This window comes from Oncorhynchus mykiss, chromosome 11 (assembly GCF_013265735.2).
Source record: "Oncorhynchus mykiss isolate Arlee chromosome 11, USDA_OmykA_1.1, whole genome shotgun sequence".
In the NCBI taxonomy this organism is placed as follows: Eukaryota; Metazoa; Chordata; class Actinopteri; order Salmoniformes; family Salmonidae; genus Oncorhynchus; species Oncorhynchus mykiss.
In genome coordinates this window covers 36,158,611-36,179,236 of record NC_048575.1, presented here as the reverse complement: position 1 = coordinate 36,179,236, position 20,626 = coordinate 36,158,611, and the positions used below count along the sequence as shown (strand labels likewise).

Here is a 20,626-nt window from a genome sequence, read left to right as displayed (position 1 = left end):
AATAGAAATACATTATTTTCAGATTTTGGGTGAAACGCCCCTAAGACGAATGAGAGAACTATGGCATTAAATTATGAACATTTAATACAGTATACACAGTACATCAGTTGTGTTGAAAAAGCTGAATCCGTTGGCCAGTTATGCTAAGAGACGTTTATTTTAAATCACCCATCATGACATTTATGTATATAAACAGAGCATGTTTATGTTAATCATTTTTAAGAATTGTAATATTGGAGCAGTTTGTCGTCAGTCGGTTTCAGAATCTTTTTCTCTGTCATGTTGACCACCCAGCCTGGCGAGAGGCCAAAGAAGATCTGTCTGGGGTCCTTCCTCATAAAGAGCATGTGGAACAACTCGTCTTTGGAAATGTCCGGTAAAACGTAGCCATACTTCTGGGCCAAGGCTATCCGTGCTTTTTGAATCTTCTCTGGGTCTGCCAGGTAACCACGGTTGGCAGCATCTGTGTAGTAGGGGACCATGTCCTCCCCAGGCAACATTCTCTTTGGAATGGGCTGTCCACTTAAGAAGAATGGCACAGGCTTACACAGGACCGCTACAGACAGAACAAAGCACAGAGTTACTACCTCTCCAAGTGTAAAATGTAAGTGGCGTCATAGCAAGATGATTCAAGTTTTGGCTTAATGTGTTTCTACGGAGTAACACTTTACAATAGGGTTCTATTTGTAAAGGGTTTCTAAAATGACTTATTATGTAAATGCATAATAAATCATTAATAAATAGGTTATAACAAAACACCCCCAGCTATTAACCATTTATAAATGTACTTACAATTATAATCATGCAACCTTATTTTCAACGGTTGCAAAGTTAAACAATAGTTATTTTCTCACTTTTGGGTATGATGCATTCCTGCTCTTTCCCAGGAACAGAAATTATTGGTCAATGGGGGGGGTAGATCAGCTTTAATATTGCGGATAGATTGAGGCTTCCATGAAAAACTGAAAAACGTTCCCAACTTTGGGAGATATGTGAAACGCGCTTAAAATAAACGACCTGGAATGTGCACAAAATGTTGTGTTGGCACTGACATCATGTGACAGTGCGTCGTGAACAATCATGTTGGACGTGGCTATGAGAAAGGTGCGAAGGCCAGACCAAAGAGATTGCGCAAAATAAACGTTCACAAGATACAAATGTTGACAGCGGAGACTGTAAAACACCAGCTGCTCAGTTAGCTAATGTTTGCTAGCACATCTGTCCTGCCTACATAGCTAGGAAACGTTAGCTAGCCCGCTAGCTAGCAGTAGATAGAACCTCAAATGTATTTTTGAATATAGACATTCTGCTAGACTACACAAGATAATCTTTGGCATGATATAGCTAACTAAATAAGTAGATCACGTTTGCTGGCTAGCTAGCTAGAAAAATACCCCCTGTTTTAGGACTTAACTTGCTAGCTAGCGTATTAGCAAAAAATGTGGTAATTACCTAGCTAAGCCCTTTCATCAGTGTCAACTATTAGTGTTTACAAGTAATGTTAAACTCTAACTATTATTATTAATATTATTAGCTAGCAGTGGATAACATAATTAGTTAAGCATAAATGGTAGAAATTATGATAATGATGATAGTAGAGTAATGTAGCTAGGTTGCCATAAAGTTGCCATAAATTCCTCTCCCTAACATTCCCAACTGCCAGGTTTTCTGAACAAAAACACATATTTATATATATATTTTTTTCATTGCTGGACATAAGACTGTAAAACACCAGGAAATCAGCTCCAAGTGATTTTAATGTAAAAAAATCTGTTCCCAAGTATTCCCACGCATAATAGAGAGACGTGATTGTATACAAATGTAAGCAAGGTTTGAAATTATGTTTCAGTCAAACATTATATCAGTTTGGGCCTCTTGCAGTCAATTTGCAGTTTACAAATTACTTGGAATTATGTTCTGGTCCCCCGACCATCCGCTCAGCAAAAACATTTGCACGCGCTGAATCTAGTTGATGATCCCTGCCATAAGGTCTCAGACTCCAGGATGGGAAAATGATTAACAAGAAAGAAACAGATGAAGACACAGAAGGGGACTGTGTTGTATTTTAAATAGTTCATCTGTTATACATTCCTATTCTGACTTGTAAATGTTAAAAGGGGGAGAAAAAGACCCCCCCTGTTTATCCGAATTACATAGGCTACTCACTATACCAATGACAGGCTACAGATTTGAGTCCCCCCAATGTATCCTATTAAATGAAATGTTGTTCTTAGTATGTATTGCATGTTTGAGGAGGTTATATACTGTTATAAAATGTTTGTATCTTGACATTAATAAATGGCCAGAAGGTTTCTACTTTCTTTTAAGGAATATTTTTTTGAAGATATAAATATTGGTAGGCCTAGCTCATTAATAAATGATCAGTAGGGTTCCCCTTTCTTTAAAAGGTTCTAGATCTGTCATTCTCATTGAAAGCAAGTCTAATAAGTGGTACATCTGTTCTATGTGCGCTATTTCTATCTTTCCTGTTTTTAAGTTTTGTTTTTACCTTCAGTTTTGTACACCAGCTTCACACAGCTAAAAATACGATATTCTGGGTTATGGGAAAAATATTTTACAGCGGTCTAGATGGTTCAATGATTGTCTACACAATGAATGCTTGTTTTGTCACAAAACTGAAATTAGGCAACCAGGAAATGGCAGAGCGATTTCTGCGACGTTTAAAGGAATCTTTTCAGCAGTTATAAATATTGGTGACTAATTTGTTATTGGTCTGTGGATTGACACTTTAAAATAAGGTATAATTTGAGCAGTTATACATGTTCATAGATCTGTTACTTAAAATAAGGTATACTTTTAGCAGTTATACATGTTGGTAAATCATTTATAGATTTAAGAGTTCACTCAGAGTTTATACATACTTATAGGACAGTATTGGGTACTCATCACCACATACATGAGAGAAGATAGCACATAGTTAAGCATGTTCAGTCAATTCATTGTGGGTATGAAGACCAAAACAGTCCATGTTGTGAGAGGATATATCTTCCACTGTTACACAGACCAAAGGTATTAGGGTTACCATTTCACACCAGAGCATTCACCATACTTGGACTATCACAGAGAAGTGGTAAGTGTGTGTTGATATAATCTGGTAAGGGGTAATAATTTAATTATGTCCTGGATGTAAATTTGTCCAGGGCATCAGGGTTTCAAACGTGGGCCAAGACACATGAAAACAAAGCTTGTCTGTTCCAGGGACAGAGCACCAATGCATCACACCCAAAAGTGAGAAAATAACTATTGTTCAACTATGCAACTATTGACAATACGGTTGCGTAAGGGTTCATCAATATATGCATTTGTAAGTGCATTTATAAATGGTTAATAACTGGAGGTAAATATTGTCTCACTATTTGGCAAACACTGACCAGTTATTGCACTATTTTGACCAATGCGATATAACCGTTTATTAATAGTTTAATGCATTTGATTAAATAACATAATTATAACCCCTTTATAAACACTTTAGAAATGGAAACTTATTGTAAAGTGTTATCTACTACGACATTACCATCACTACTACTCACCGAGACTTCTGGGGTCATAGAAACCTGTAGTGACGATCCCTCCGTTTCTCTCAATGGCAGCAATGGCCTCCTCAGACGCCATCTGAACTTCTATGTTGACTTTTGCTGCAAAGATACCAGCACCCTGATAACACACACAATTGGATGCAAGAATAGAGAAAATAGATTTTCAATCAATACAGAACAAACCTACAGAACGGGGAAAAAACTGCCTCTGGTCTAGCATAATCACACTACAATCTAATTAGCCAAATACTGCCCCCTACTGGCAAAATATATGTGCACTAAATAACATATCTTCCTTGCTTTACATAAATATAAGTAATCAACTACCTTGGTGGGATCGTGTTTCATCCCCAAGCTTCCGTAACAATGAATTCACCCCCAAATCAAGCGGAGACACAGTCATGACAGCTCATAGGTGTAAATGTAGCCAATGTAAATACCTCGCCAACAAGCTGAACACCATAGTCCCTCTTCTGGGGCTGTATGGTCACTCCCCTGCCGTTGACCAGCTGTGTCAGGTCAATGGGCTGAGTGGGGTCAATCCGGCCAAGGTCAATCAGATACTGCAGCCTGTTCAAGGTCAGTGGCTGGTACTGAGCCCGCCGACTAGGAAGAAAAGCATAATCTCCTGTCCTTAAACAAACGGCTATAACGTATAGAAAATGTGATTGACATCAAAGCAATAACAATTACAGTACAGAGATACAGTATGAAAAGCTACAAAGCCTTACTTTGTTGCTTCTCAGACTGCATCTCTGTATTGGAACGTTATGCCCGTTTGATAGTATGACCAACAGAACATGGCGTGTTCAACAATGCACATGGAACAACAATGTACCTGTGTCCCTCATTGTAGCCGTATTTGGGGATGGCTAGATAGAAGGGAGTCTGACCCCCCTCGAACCCCAGGCGAGGTCGGTTGCCTCGCTGCCTCTCCCCTTTGTGACCCCGGCCACTTCTGTTTCCTCCATGTTGGCCTCTGCCTCGCTTCTTCTCCTACAAAATGATAGATGAGACAGAATTGGATTCACATTATCAGTGTTTGTGCTATTCTTTCTTCACTATTAATGTTTCATAATGTAACAATTGACATATTACATAGTAATCAAAAGTAAATTATTTGTCATTGTCACAATGAATTCATGCAATGAATTAGCTAGATTGGTTATATCACATTATCTGACATACACATATTTTTTATGTCCATTATTTGACGGTACCAGGGCCTCGTTTCCCAGTTGTGATGTAACTTAAGCATTACAATGATTGTTCCAGATATAAAGTTGTTTCTTAAATAACGATGTAAGTGTTTTTCCCAAACAAGCACATGGAGAGAACGTTTGCTAAGTCTGTAGTTAGACCATGTGTTGCTACCAATAGGATCAACAGAAAAGCAGTGCTGCTCTCGGACCAGCTTTCACTATTCAAATCTTTCCTTAGCATTAGAATTACTCCACAATATTGACGACGGATCAGTTCCTAGAGTGATATTACCACCAATGGCTGCAAAAATTGAGGCGGCTTATTCTAAATGCTTACCCTATATTAATGCACTAAATTAAGATTTGGCACATCATTGTGCACATGTTGTTATACATCATGAAATATATTTAGCCAAAATGTACAAACAGTATAACAGAAGTAATTTGAATGAACATAACATTTATTTTAATGTGATTGAAATGTACAGTGCATTCGGGAAGTATTCAGACCCCTTTACTTTTTCCACATTTTGTTAAGTTTCAGCCTTATTCTAAAATGTATTAAAATTGTTGTTTCCTTCATCAATCCACACACAATATCCCATAATGGGGCCTCCTGAGAGATGCAGCGGTCTAAGGCACTGCATCGCAGCCCCAGGTTCGATTGCAAGCTGTGTCATAGCCAGCCGTGAGTGGGAGATCCATGAGGCGGCGCACAATTGGCCCAGCATCGTCCGGGTTAGGGGAGGGTTTGGCCGGCCAGGATTTCCTTGTCCCATCGCACTCTAGCGACTGCTTGTGGCGGGCCGGGCACCTGCAAGCTGACTTCGGTTGCCAGTTGTCCTCTGACACATTGGTGCAGCTGGCTTCCGGGTTAAGCGAGCAATATGTCAAGAAGTAGTGCGGCTTTGGCAGGGTTGTGTTTCGGAGGATCTCATTATTGTAATATTTTTTTTATATTCGATGACGTCAACAGCTGGTATTCAACGGAGAGAGATGCTCTGACATATTTAGTGCACTGAATTCAGAACGTTATATAACTTGACAAAATGTAATTTAAATAAAAAACAAATAGAGTGTAGTGATATGAATATCTGGTTAACTAGTGGAACCAGTGAGCTAGGTAGCTAGTAAGGAAACCTGAGCTTAAAGAAAGAACTGGACTACCCTAAACCGAGAAGGTTGTGATCAATATGATGAACCCGTATTCACATTTACAAACCTGGTGATATAAAACGAGGTGAACGTAAAAATCACAAATCGACTTATTACTCCAGAGTAATTTAGCCAACTCTTAGCGTTATCATTTGATTTGTAAAGAACAGGACGAAATCAATGTCAAGTCAATCTACCTGAGCACAGCGTTTTCAAAAACATTCAGTACTTTCATGACATTCACTTGACCTCCTAGTATCTCTAAACGCCAGGGGTTTACAAAACATAACTAAAAGAAAAGCACCGTTTTTATTTTGTAAATACTGTAATGTAGATTTAATTCTACTCCAGGACACTCCCTCCTGCGATTCAGATTCTAGCTTGTGGAAAATACAATGGGGAAATACTGTTTATTATAGTCACGGGTCTAACCACTCAGCTGGTACTATGACGTTGCTTCATAAGTTTAGAGGTGATATTTCAGAGTTTGGTGTGTCCAAAGATGGGACATGGGTACAAGATAATGCTTGTTTTATTATATGCAATTTAAAAATTCTCAAACAATTCTCACACAACAAATAAGACTTTGTTTTTTGGATCTTGCAGATAGGCTTACTGAGGTGCAAAACAAGTATACTAATAAATGGCGTATAATATCTGGAGAATTTAATGAAACACCTGATAACTCTTTAGATAGATTTCCACCTAGAATAGCTCTGAGATCTCAGAAAAGTGACATCTTCACCTCATGTTGCAGTAAACTGACCATGGTTGATACATGGCGTTTCTTTAAAACAAACTTAAAACAAATACACCTGGTGTAATAGGTCAATGATGGTCAGATCCAGAATTGATCTGTTTCTCATTTATCCCTAACTTGTACAGTATGTACAAGAAGTAAGTCATAAACATGCTCCTTTGACTGATCATACAATTATTTTGATTGACAAAAGAATGTTCTGAAAAATCCAATGGCATTCGAGGTCACTGGAAACGTAATAATTCACTCCTAAATTGTATTTATTTATTTATTTCACCTTTATTTAACCAGGTAGGCAAGTTGAGAACAAGTTCTCATTTACAATTGCGACCTGGCCAAGATAAAGCAAAGCAGTTCGACACATACAACGACACAGAGTTACACATGGAGTAAAACAAACGTACAGTCAATAATACAGTATAAACAAGTCTATATACGATGTGAGCAAATGAGGTGAGATAAGGGAGGTAAAGGCAAAAAAAGGCAATGGTGGCAAAGTAAATACAATATAGCAAGTAAAACACTGGAATGGTAGATTTGCAATGGAAGAATGTGCAAAGTAGAAATACAAATAATGGGGTGCAAAGGAGCAAAATAAATAAATAAATAAATAAATAAATAAAAGACAGTAGGGAAAGTTTGGGCTAAATTATAGGTGGGCTATGTACAGGTGCAGTAATCTGTGAGCTGCTCTGACAGTTGGTGCTTAAAGCTAGTGAGGGAGATAAGTGTTTCCAGTTTCAGAGATGTTTGTAGTTCGTTCCAGTCATTGGCAGCAGAGAACTGGAAGGAGAGGCGGCCAAAGAAAGAATTGGTTTTGGGGGTGACTAGAGAGATATACCTGCTGGAGCGTGTGCTACAGGTGGGAGATGCTATGGTGACCAGCGAGCTGAGATAAGGGGGGACTTTACCTAGCAGGGTCTTGTAGATGACATGGAGCCAGTGGATTTGGCGACGAGTATGAAGCGAGGGCCAGCCAACGAGAGCGTACAGGTCGCAATGGTGGGTAGTATATGGGGCTTTGGTGACAAAACGGATTGCACTGTGATAGACTGCATCCAATTTGTTGAGTAGGGTATTGGAGGTTATTTTGTAAATGACATCGCCAAAGTCGAGGATTGGTAGGATGGTCAGTTTTACAAGGGTATGTTTGGCAGCATAAGTGAAGGATGCTTTGTTGCGAAATAGGAAGCCAATTCTAGATTTAACTATGGATTGGAGATGTTTGATATGGGTCTGGAAGGAGAGTTTACAGTCTAACCAAACACCTAAGTATTTGTAGTTGTCCACGTATTCTAAGTCAGAGCCGTCCAGAGTAGTGATGTTGGACAGGCGGGCAGGTGCAGGTAGCGATCGGTTGAAGAGCATGCATTTAGTTTTACTTGTATTTAAGAGCAATTGGAGGCCACGGAAGGAGAGTTGTATGGCATTGAAGCTTGCCTGGAGGGTTGTTAACACAGTGTCCAAATGATCCGGTCTTCAACAAGAACACAAAGAACTTGATCATAGACTCGTTTAATTCAAATTATTTAGAATCAAAGCATGGAAGTGGGAAATATTTACATTCAAAGTAAGATCTATCACCATTACACGCAGTAAGGAACTAAAGAAGCAAACATTTTTGAAAGAAGATGAGCTTATGAATAAATTGAATGTTCTTTTAGAAAAGGATACCCTTTCAGCAGAGGAAGAATGAGATTTGAATACAGTGTCTCTGTGTTCACATCTCTGGAATAGAACTAGATCAAATGTACATGGATTTAGCTAAAGGGCCCTTAATTAGATCTAGAGCAAAAATTAGAGATGCTCTTAAATCTATGAAGAAGGGCAAAGCACCTGGAACAGATGATCTTTCTGTGGAATTCTATTTACACTTTTGGGAACATTTAGAGGGACCAGTATTCAACATGTTCCAAGAATGCCTAGCTAAAGGGTGAGATGATAAGTACCATGAAACAAGGGCTTATTTCCTTAATACCAAAACCTGATAAAGATGCCCTTTGCATAGATATTTGGAGACCTATTACATTATTAAATACAGATTATAAATTGATAACTTTGGCATATGCTAATAAGATATATATTCATTTTTTAAACACCTTGTTAATGAAACCCAAACTGGTTTCATGAAAGGTCACCACATCAGCTGTAACATAAGGTTAGTTTTAGACTTGATTGATTACGCCGATTCAATTGAATCAGAAGCTATTATTATTTTCCTCGACTTTTGTACGCATTTGATACAATTTAACACAAATTCCTAATACATTCGTTGTACACTATTGGTTTCGGAAATAGCTTTGTCTCCGTTATTAATATACACTGCTCTAAAAAATAAAGGGAACACTAAAATAACACATCCTTGATCTGAATGAATTAAATATTCTTATTAAATACTTTTTTTCTGACAACAAAATCCCACAAAAAGTATCAATGGAAATCAAATTTATCAACCCATGGAGGTCTGGATTTGGAGTCACACTCAAAATTAAAGTGGAAAACCACACTATAGGCTGATCCAACTTTGATGTAATGTCCTTAAAACAAGTCAAAATGAGGCTCAGTAGTGTGTGTGGCCTCCACGTGCCTGTATGTCCTCCCTACAATGCCTGGGCATGCTCCTGATGAGGTGGCGGAGGGTCTCCTGAGGGATCTCCTCCCAGACCTGGATTAAAGCATCCGCCAACTCCTGGACAGTCTGTGGTGCAACGTGGCGTTGGTGGATGGAGCGAGACATGAGGTCCCAGATGTGCTCAATTGGATTCAGGTCTGGGGAACGGGCGGGCCAGTCCATAGCATCAATGCCTTCCTCTTGCAGGAACTGCTGACACACTCCAGCCACATGAGGTCTAGCATTGTCTTGCATTAGGAGGAACCCAGGGCCAACCGCACCAGCATATGGTCTCACAAGGGGTCTGAGGATCTCATCTCGGTACCTAATGGCTACATCTGGCGAGCACATGGAGGGCTGTGCGGCCCCCCAAAGAAATGCCACCCCACACCATGACTGACCCACCGCCAAACCGGTCATGCTGGAGGATGTTGCAGGCAGCAGAACGTTCTCCATGGCGTCTCCAGACTGTCACGTCTGTCACATGCTCAGTGTGAACCTGCTTTCATCTGTGAAGAGCACAGGGCTCCAGTGGCGAATTTACCAATCTTGGTGTTCTCTGGCAAATGCCAAACGTCCTGCACGGTGTTGGGCTGTAAGCACAACCCCCACCAGAACCACTCCTTTATTGGGGGTGTCTTGCTAATTGCCTATAATTTCCACCTGTTGTCTATTTTATTTGCACAACAGCATGTGAAATTTATTGTCAATCAGTGTTGCTTCCTAAGTGGACAGTTTGATTTCACAGAAGTGTGATTGACTTGGAGTTACATGGTGTCGTTTAAGTGTTCCCTTTATTTTTTTGAGCAGTGTATTTTATAAAGATATGAATAGTTCTATACATATCTAGACGATACAGCTATTTCTAAAAGACAAGGATCAAGTTACTATTGCACTTAATATTATCAAATCATTCTCTTCTGCTTCTGGTTTGGAACTTAAGTTAAATAAAAGTGAAATATTATCCATACATAACTCAAATGATCAATCTGTTGAGTACATTCCAGTGAAAGATAATGTGACATTTTTAGGGCTGCACATGGCAAAAAAAACATTGTCCGTCAACATCTCAATTTCTCTCAGAGATTAAAGAATACAAAATACATCTTTAATAACTGGCCCTTACGTGACGTCTCGATTATTGGAAGGTTTTTATTGTCGAGGGTAGGAGGGTCCTGTCACGTTTTGTCTACCATGCTCAATCCCTATTTGTAGTGGATCAAACCAGCAAGGATATCAACAAAACTTTCCTAGACTTTATATGGAAAAATAAACAATGCAAACTTAAGAAGTCTGTAATATCAAACCAAAGAGCTGATGGTGGTCTTGAAGTACTAGATTTGATTGATATCAACAATATCTTTAAAGTAAACTGAATTTAAAAAATGTATCCTTAGCTCTGAATCTATATGGTACTTCATTCCTTGTCATATTTTTATGAAATTGGGTGGTCTTACATTTGTGGAAATGCAACTATTCTCCAGCAAAATTACCCATCAAACTCTCCAAATTTCATGAAAAATACATTTTAGCCTGGAAAATAAGTTGTCCATAACTTCTCCCCACACAAGGCACTTTTGTAGAACAAAGATACTGTTGTTAAAAACAAGTATTTGTTCTTGATTTATTTGATAAAAAAGGAATTATTCTCTCTTATAGAAAGTTCTTAGAAACATGTAACTTCCAAATACATCAAATAATTTAATTATATATGTAAAGCAATACCTTCAGGACTTAATTAACGAAATATAATTTGTGTTTAGGAGAACATGTCAAGATAGGTGCACAACTTACAGTGCATTCAGACCCTTCCCTTTTCCCAAATGTTATGTTACAGCCTTATTCTAAGATTGAGGGGGGGATTATTGAATCAATCTACACACAATACTCCATAATGACAAACACAAAACAAGTTTAGACATTTTTGCAAATACTTATTTTCCACCATAATTTGCAAATAAATTCATTAAAAATCCTACAATGTGATTTTCTGGATTTTTTTTCTCATTTTGTCTGTCATAGTTGAAGTGTTCCTATGATGAAAATTACAGGCCTCTCTCACCTTTTTAAGTGGGAGAACTTGCACAATTGGTGGCTGACTAAATACTTTTTTGCCCCACTGTAACACACCAGACATCAGAGTGCAAACGTCCATTATGCACTGCAACTTGATGAATCCACAGATGTGGCTAACCATGCAATTCGAATGGTCAATGTCAGACACGTCTGGGGTAATAAATTCGAGGAGCGGGTCCTTTTTAATGCTGATTTGCCCACCACCACCGCAGAGGCTGTCTTTAACACAATGGATATGTACTTGGGCTCCGTGGGACTTGCCTGGGGTGGGTGCGTCGGTGTGACCACTGATGGGGAAGCTGTCATGACGGGAAAGCACTCCGGAGTATTACAGCGGATCCTGGAGAGCACCGAGGGCGACGTTGAACCACTGCTTCCTACACAGGGAGGCATTGGTAGCGAAGGACATCGTGCCTGAGCTCCACGCCACTCTCCAGAATGTGATCAAGTGTGTCAACTATATCAAAAAGAGTTTGACGAAAAGCAGGTGTTTCCAGGCCTTCTGCAGGGATATGGGGAGCCAGCACCAACAGCTGCTTTATCAAGCAGAGGTCGGTGTGACCTCAATGTTCAATGTGACCTCAATGCTCAATGTGTCAATGCAAGGGAGGGAGGGGGCACAATCGATTTGAAGAAAGGGACAACATGGATTTGCAGTTTGGGCAAGTTTCTAACGGGAGGATTGACATGTTTTCCAATGCTGATTTTGAGATTAAGAATCTGACCAACATAGCACATCGCGATACACTGAAGAAAAAAACAACGTTAAACAGCATCTTGTCACGCTGCAGGGAAAGTTTTGCGACTAGTTCCCGGTGGAGAACACGAGACTAGACGACTAGACATGGGAAGCGTCACGTTGCCAAGCAACGAAAAGGATCTGCTGGTGGAGCTGTCATTTGATCGCAGACACAGCCACAGTTCTGCTTTCGCCTGTAGTGAATCAGCACTGCCTATCTGTGTTTATTTTATTTATTTTACCTTTATTTAACTAGGCAAGTCAGTTAAGAACAAATTCTTATTTTCAATGACGGCCTAGGAACACTGCCTGTTCAAGGGCAGAACGACAGATTTGTACCTTGTCAGCTCGGGGGTTTGAACTTGCAACCTTCCGGTTACTAGTCCAACGCTCTAACCACCTGCCGCCCCAGTGGCTTCTCTGCTATGGCCGTGCTGAAAACTATAAGCAGAAACAGACTGGACAGCCAGCACGACCTCTGAGTTGACCTGTCAACCATCACTCCAGACGTCAATAAACTTATCAATCTGAAGAAACCCCCAGCTTTCCCACTGAAAGGCCACACACAATAAATAAATAGGTTAATGAGTTATTGTTCACTATGTTAATTTTTATTGTTCATTAATTCTGACATTTATATTACATTTTATTGAACTGGTTAAAAACGTACACATTTAAAAAATACTTTAAGGTTGTGAAACTATTCACATGGTAATTGATGATTACGAATTCCTAATGATTGTTGTTTTTTCTATTTTAAACACTGGTATGTGTTGCTGTTCATTAACATTATTGGACTGGTTTTAATGTCATGTTCTGAGTCTAATCATTTATTACACCCCACAGGTGAACTGGTCGCCTAATTAAATGGCTTATTCTCTTGAACTGATAATACATGTTCTCTCAGTAAATCCAGGCTGCATCACATCCGGCCGTGATTGTGAGTCCAATAGGGCGGTGCACAATTGGCTCAGCGTCGTCCGGGTTTGGCCGTTATTTTAAATAAGAATTTGTTCTTTAACTGACTTGCCTTGTTAAATAAAGGTTCCATTTAAATGATTTAGAAAAATATTTGAAATACTTTAATACCATAATAGTACACCGCGAGACAGTCTATTTTGCAAGTAAAGCCTGCCAAAGAAGGCAGCTGCAATACAACATTACAAAATGTAATCATCAACAGTCCATAATATTGGGTCGCGACTCAATTGTCATTGTCAAATTTGCATCCCCAAGCAGAACCAGTTGAGAACCACTGACTTAGAGGACATATGACTTTTCTGTGATAAAGAAGGGGAAACTATTATACACATTTTTTATGAGTGTGACTCTGAAGTTATTTTAAGTATTTAAGAGTTAAGGATTTACATGTTTTATTTTATTAATAAGACCAATGAATTAAAATGAAAACCAAACTTCTGAATTGGTCATTAATTTCTTAATTCTCTCTGGTAAATTTTATATACACAAAACACAAATATTTTAAATCTGTCCCCAAATGCAATATATTTCCACTTCAAATTCAATATAAACTCTAGCATTAGTCAATAACAACAAAAATACACTGTATTCTTACAAATCTATCATAGATTTGTAACCCTTAACCTTATTTTAGGCACTTTAACTTTTAAAACTCAATTCATGTGATTTTTGTATTTTTTACTTTAAAGTTATTTTATGTTTCTTCAGAGAAAACATACGTGTACTGATATCCTATGTTTTTGTGGTTACTGTATTGTAATTTGAAATGTAATAATAATAAAAAAGGATTTAAAAATAATATAAATAAACATGCTATGACATGAACATGCTTAGCCATCTCGAGACAACTCCGATGTAAAGTGTTTTTTCACAAAGTTGCAGGGATGTCACATCTCCTATTTATACCAGTACACTCGTAACAACTCAAGCATTAGGAAACAACTATTTGATCAAATAAACCTCACGTAGCAAATAAGCCATTATATTTTGTTGTTGACCAAATTCGACAGCAAGAACTCCTTGCTTGGTGGGCGAAAAAACGCCACCTGTTGGAGGGACAGATTTTACTCCGAGTTGGGCCCTCTTTTCCTCTTCCTCTCTGGCTATTCTAGCCATGATAGCTAGCTTGCTAGCTTTTCAGAAACTTTTGGGCTAGCTAATAAACGCATACTTACAGCTTTCTTTGTCCCCGGTTCCGGTCGCAAGTTTGCTAAAGTAATACGAGGCAAATTCTGCAAAATATCTAATGCCTTCCCACCAGGTTTTTTGGTAAAAGACATTGTCCTCTCCACATGCCAGTGTTACCCAAGGACAAAATCAGGAACCATGGATGTGGCTCACGTGACGTGACACAATCCACATGCCGGAAGCGGAAGTACCATTGTTTCACTGATTTTTGGAACATCTAGATTTCCTACAGCTTGATTGGGTTATAATGTTGTCCTATCCATTGTGTTTACCAGTCAATGAATGTGTACTGCGCTCGCTCTCTGCCAAACTGATGCCCGCGACTACGTAAACAAACTGTACCCTCATAACTATCGCAAATCATAGGGCCAAGGGCGATACAAATTGAACGCTTTCTTCCCATCCAAGCATACATCGTCAATTATGTTGTTGAACGCCAGCTACGTACGTTGTATGCAGTGGCGGTTCTAGCTTGTTTGGCTCCCTGGGCGAACGCCCCTTCAGCGCCCCCCGCACTAACAAATTTTTTTCAGACATTTGGAACACAAAAAAATTATCATAACATTTAAAACTATATAAATATACATATATATAAAATAAGACTCATAAATATAAAAAAGAAGTAACAAAGACAAATAGAAACACATTTGTGTTGATTAGGCACTTGAGCATCAATACATTACCCATCCCCCAATACTGTAAACCAAGAGTCAAGACTAAACCAATTCACCTTGGTGGTGTGCAGTACTGTACAAAGTTAGAGGTGCACTATTTGATAGATTCCCCCGCTCTCCCTACCTCGGGCTTCCAGTGGGGAGACCTGAGGTCAACCTACCCACACCTCCCTCCCCATCTCGTGCTTCTGAGTGGGAGACCTTCCCAGGCAGTAGCCTGCCTAGCTCACAAACTAGAATCTGGGCGCCCACTCCGACAAGGTTAATTGACCCACAGTCCCACACAGTGACATGATATCATTGACGTAACATGCAAATGAGCGATAGAAAACTGATCACGCAAATGTCACCATTACGATTTATTTTTGTGTGGGTGTCCCGTGCCGCCACTGGCAAGATGCCGCCCTGGGCGGTGGCCCATGTCGCCTATACCTAAATCTGCCACTGGTTGTATGTGCGGTAATAATATGTCATTGCCATTACCTGCTATTGTACCTGCCGCTCTGAAAGCTACTGCAGCGGTGAGTGGGGGATGTTTGGCAGCGAGCATTGAAGGCAACATGCATGTTGTTGCAGACAATAGCTCTCACATTATTGTCTCACATACATCTGTATTCACAGTAAATGCCCCCCTAGTGGGCTGCTAGTACCAGTTGTTTTAGTGTAGGGCTGTAACAAAAGCCTGCACTGTAGCTTGCAGGTGGAGGGTTGAACACCCCAAACCGAGACCGACAAAGCCATTGACATTAAAGTGTTGTCAATAAAGCTAACCACATTGTGCATTTATGTATCTCTTTTGCATTACAGGTGATATTTCTTCATGGCCTGGGTGACACTGGGTATGTGCAGTACAGCTCATTCATTTCATCCCTCAATTTACTCCTACCACTCACCATTGACTCAAGAGTTATCTGTCATATTATTTCCATTTACTGTAGTCTTCAGCTCATAAGATATCTTTTGCTTTTGTTCATAGCAATGGCTGGGCAGAGGCCTTTGCTGGGATCCAGACACCTCACTCGTGAGTACCTCTGGACAAGCACAGCTCCTGTATTTGGAGATTGTTGATGATAGTGATTATTGATTACATTTTGTTAATACAGTTGAAGTCGGAAGTGTACATACACTTAGGTTGGAGTCATTAAAACTTGTTTTTCAACCACTCCACAAATTTCTTGTAAACAAACTATAGTTTTGGCAGGTCGGTTAGGACATCTACCTTGTGCATGACAAGTCATTTTCCAACAATTGTTTACAGACACATTATTTCACTTACAATTCACTGTATCACAATTCCAGTGGGTCAGAAGTTTACATACACTAAGTTGACTGTGCCTTCAAACAGCTTGGAAAATTCCAGAAAAGGATGTTATGGCTTTAGAAGCTTCTGATAGGCTAATTGACATAATTTGAGTCAATTGGAGGTGTACCTGTGGTTGTATTTCAAGGCCTACCTTCAAACTCAGTGCCTCTTTGCTTGACATCATGGGCAAATCAAAATAAATCAGCCAAGACCTCAGAATTTTTTTTTTTGTAGATCTCCACAAGTCTGCTTCATCCTTGAGAGCAATTTCCAAATGCCTGAAGATACCACGTTCATCTGTACAAACAATAGTACGCAAGTATAAACACCATGGGACCAAGCAGTAGTCATACCGCTCAGGAAGGAGATGTGTTCTGTCTCCTAGAGATGAACGTACTTTGGTGCAAAAAGTGCAAATCAATCCCAGAACAACAGGAAAGGACCTATTGAAGATGCTGGAGGAAACAGGTACAATTGTATCTGTATCCAAGGTGAAACGAGTCCTATATCGACATAACCTGAAAGGCCGCTCAGCAAGGAAGAAGCCACTGCTCCAAAACCGCCATAAAAAAAACAGACTATGGTTTGCAACTGCACATGGGGACAAAAATCATACTTTTTGGAGAAATGTCCTCTGGTCTGATGATGTCAGATGGTGGGTATAGCTGGTGCATGAAGTTAGGCGCAGGAGAGATGAGTGAACAACGCACTTTACTCAAGAAAATAGCACAATTAACAGTACCAATGTGCGAACAATAACGGTTGCCACAAAACACGGGTGAAAACAGCACCCGGACAAAACCATCCGGAAACGTAGCGATATAGACAATCACACACAAAGACATGGGGGAAACAGAGGGTTAAATACATGACCAGTAATTGGGAAATGAAAACCAGGTGTGTGGGAAACAAAGACAAAACCAATGGAAAATGAAAAGTTGATCGGAGATGGCTAGAAGGCCGGCAATGTCGACCGCCGAGCGCCACCCAAACAAGGAGAGGAACTGACTTCGGCGGAAGTCGTGACAGATTAAACAAAATAGAACTGTTTGGCCATAATAACCATTGTTATATTTGGAGGAAAAGGGGGAGGCTTGCAAAGGACACCATCCCAACCATGAAGCACGTGGGTGGCAGCATCATGTTGTGGTCGTGCTTTGCTGCAGGTGGGACTGGTGCAATTCTGAAAATAGATGGTTTCATGAGGAAGGGAAATTATGTGGATATATTGAAGTAACATCTCAAGACATCAGTCAGGAAGTTAAAGCTTGGTCGCAAATGGGTCTTCCAAATGGACAATGACCCCAAGCATACTGTACATCCAAAGTTGTGGTAAAATGGCTTAAGAACAACAAAGTCAAGGTATTGGAGTGGCCATCACAAAGCCCTGACCTCAATCCTGTAGAAAATTTGTGGGCATAACTGAAAAAGCGTGTGCGAGCAAAGAGGCCTACAAACCTGACTCCGTTACACCAGCTCTGTCAGGAGGAATGGGCCAAAATTCACCCAACTTATTGTGGGAAGCTTGTGGAAGGCTACCCGAAAACATTTGACCCTAGTGAAACAATTTAAAGGCATTGCTACCAAATACTAATTGAGTGTATGTAAGCTGACTGGGAATGTGATGAAAGTGTGATGAAAGTGTGATGAATGTGAAATAAATCATTCTCTCTACTATTACTCTGACATTTCACATTCTTAAAGTAAAGTGTTGATCCTAACTGTGATGAAAGTGTGATGAAAGTGTGATGAATGTGAAATAAATCATTCTCTCTACTATTACTCTGACATTTCACATTCTTAAAGTAAAGTGTTGATCCTAACTGATCTTAGACAGATAATGTTTGCTTGGATTAAACGTCAGGAATTGTGAAAAACTGAGTTTAAATGTATTTGGCTAAGGTGTATGTAAACTTCTGACTTCAACTGTATATGCATTTATTAATGACAGTGAAACTGTTTAATTTAATTTAAATGTTTCAGTCCATTCAAGCCTGTTACATTAAATGTGGGCATGACCATGCCCTCCTGGTAAGAAGTCAAGTTTATTTAATTTGATAAAAAGAAGACAATATCCAAGAACAGTAGCCGATTTGGGTCAATCACTCCCCTCTATGTTATAGGTTTGACATCATCGGATTGCAAACAGATGCAGAGGAAGACGAAGCTGGTATTAAACATGTTTCAGAGAAAAGTGAGTCTACATGGTTTGGATGTAGCTGCACTAGGGCATACAGTATGGTAATGTTTTAAACTGTATGAACCTGAGCTTGATTCTATTTGAGTTTGATTTCATTGAGTGCTGCCTGTCTTCTCAGCTAAAACGCTGATTGATCAAGAAGTGAAGATTGGAATAACATCCCACAGAATTGTTCTTGGTGGGTTTTCTCGGGTAGACTAGCCTGTGACAATAAAAACCTGTAAAACAACGCTCAAATGTACTAAACTCAGTGGTAAGACATAGCGATAGTAATTGTTTGTGTGCTTTGGTGTATACAGGATGGAGCGTTGTCTCTCTACACTGCTCTCACGACCCAACAGAAACTGGAGGGAGTGGTTGCTCTCAGCTGCTGGCTCCCGCTACAGTACACCCTCAAGTATAGGCTACCCTGCATTAGAAGTGTTCTGTGGTGAACTTGGGTTATACATAAGATCCATTCTATTGTTTAGGAATGTAAACAGTCTATTAGCTTGTTACTTTTACCAAACCACACAAATCAACAATGGTCAAAGTCAATTCCCAGACATGGACAAAATCGTTCTAGAGACGTCGCAAGTCGTAGCTGATTTGAAATATAACCCTAATGTTGTCCTTTCTCAGGCGTCGGCCAACTCTGCCAACAAGGAGATGCATGTCCTGCAGTGCCATGGCGAGGTGGACCCTCTGGTGCCCGTAATTTTGGATGTCTCACAGTGGAGAAACGGAAGAACCTCTGTAACCTATCCAACATCACCTATAATACCTATCCCAGAATGCCTCACAGTGCCTGCCCTGAGGTTAGTATGGTTTGTACAGCAGCTGTGTGAATTCTGTAATTATGATTCAACTTAGAATATTGGCACTTTTTGAAGTCTTTAAACATGCATAATATAGTTGACATGAAATTAATGTATTATATTTTGTGTTGTAATACTTGTCTCTCTTGCGTCCAACAGGAAATGATGGATATCAAGCAGTTTATTGACCAGCAGCTTCCTCCAATCTAAGGGTTAGACCTACACACCCACTGCCATTAGAGCTCCTTGAAGGTGACTCCTGTGATGCTCCATAGACTGTCTGAACCACATATCTGACTCAATATAACCTGCTGCTAACTCAGACTGACAGAGACATAGTCAGGGACAGGCCTGAGGGCTAGCTAGAGACAAGCCAAGGAGAGGGACACCATAACTTCAAACAATTGTATTCTCTGCTGGAGCCTGGTGGAATCTTTTAATGTTTGAATGTTTGCCAATTGCCAGTGCTGTTGTCGGTGTAGCTATTTGCTATTGAAAAGCCATCTCTTCCAGGGAGTATTTTTTTGATTGTATCGTTTTGAAAATATGAATCTTAATATGTTGATTTGCTATGGGGAAATAAAACCCTGATATAATGCAACAGTAAAAGAAGACGACAACATATGAATTATTGTGCTTTATTCGATTTGTAAGACTTGAAAGCCATTTTCTGTTAATTCAATACACAAATACAGTATATGAATGGTCACATACTATTTATTTCATACATGTATGTTCCTGTTTATGTTTTGATGGAGAAATAGGACTAAATTAGCATCACAGTATTCATATCACAGGCAAGATCTTTTTCCAGGTATCAGCTCACACTGTACATAAAAAGTTACTATTCTTTGAGAAGAGCTGAAAGCACCACAATTTAATATCAAGTGTGTTCAACTGCTGCACCATTTTTGTGATATTTTATTCAAACTACAGTACCAGTCAAAAGTTTGGACACACCTACTCATTCACCTACTCATTTTTCTTTATTTTTACTATTTACTACATTGTAGAATAGTAGTGAAGACATCAAAACTATGAAATAACACATATGGAATCATGTAGTAACCAAAAAAGTGTTAAACTTTTTCTAAATATATTTTAGATTTTTCAAAGTAACCACCCTTCGCCTTGATGACAGCTTTGCACACTCTTGGAATTTTCTCGAACCAGCTTCACCTGGAATGCTTCCCACATATGCTGAGCACTTGTTGGCTGCTTTTCCTCCACTCTGCGGTCCAACTCATCCCAAACCATCTCAATTGGGTTGAGGTCGGGTGATTGTGGAGGCCAGGTCATCTGATGCAGCACTTCATCACTTTCCTTCTTGCTCAAATAGCCCTGACACAGCCTGGAGGTGTATTTTGGGTCCTTTTCCTGTTG

General features: G+C 39.6%; 1 protein-coding gene across 1 annotated transcript; it reads right to left on the bottom strand.

Moving 5' to 3' along the window:
• Window positions 1–138: 138 nt before the first annotated feature.
• On the bottom strand, window positions 139–14,448 carry LOC110535631 (39S ribosomal protein L15, mitochondrial). The gene is made up of 5 exons (XM_021620743.2): window positions 14,257–14,448; window positions 4,396–4,553; window positions 3,998–4,163; window positions 3,552–3,675; window positions 139–556 (listed from the first exon to the last, which is right to left on the bottom strand). Exons 1-5 carry the CDS (start codon window positions 14,359–14,361, stop codon window positions 219–221), a joined length of 891 nt encoding a protein of 296 aa, XP_021476418.1. The 5' UTR covers window positions 14,362–14,448; the 3' UTR covers window positions 139–218.
• Window positions 14,449–20,626: the final 6,178 nt, after the last annotated feature.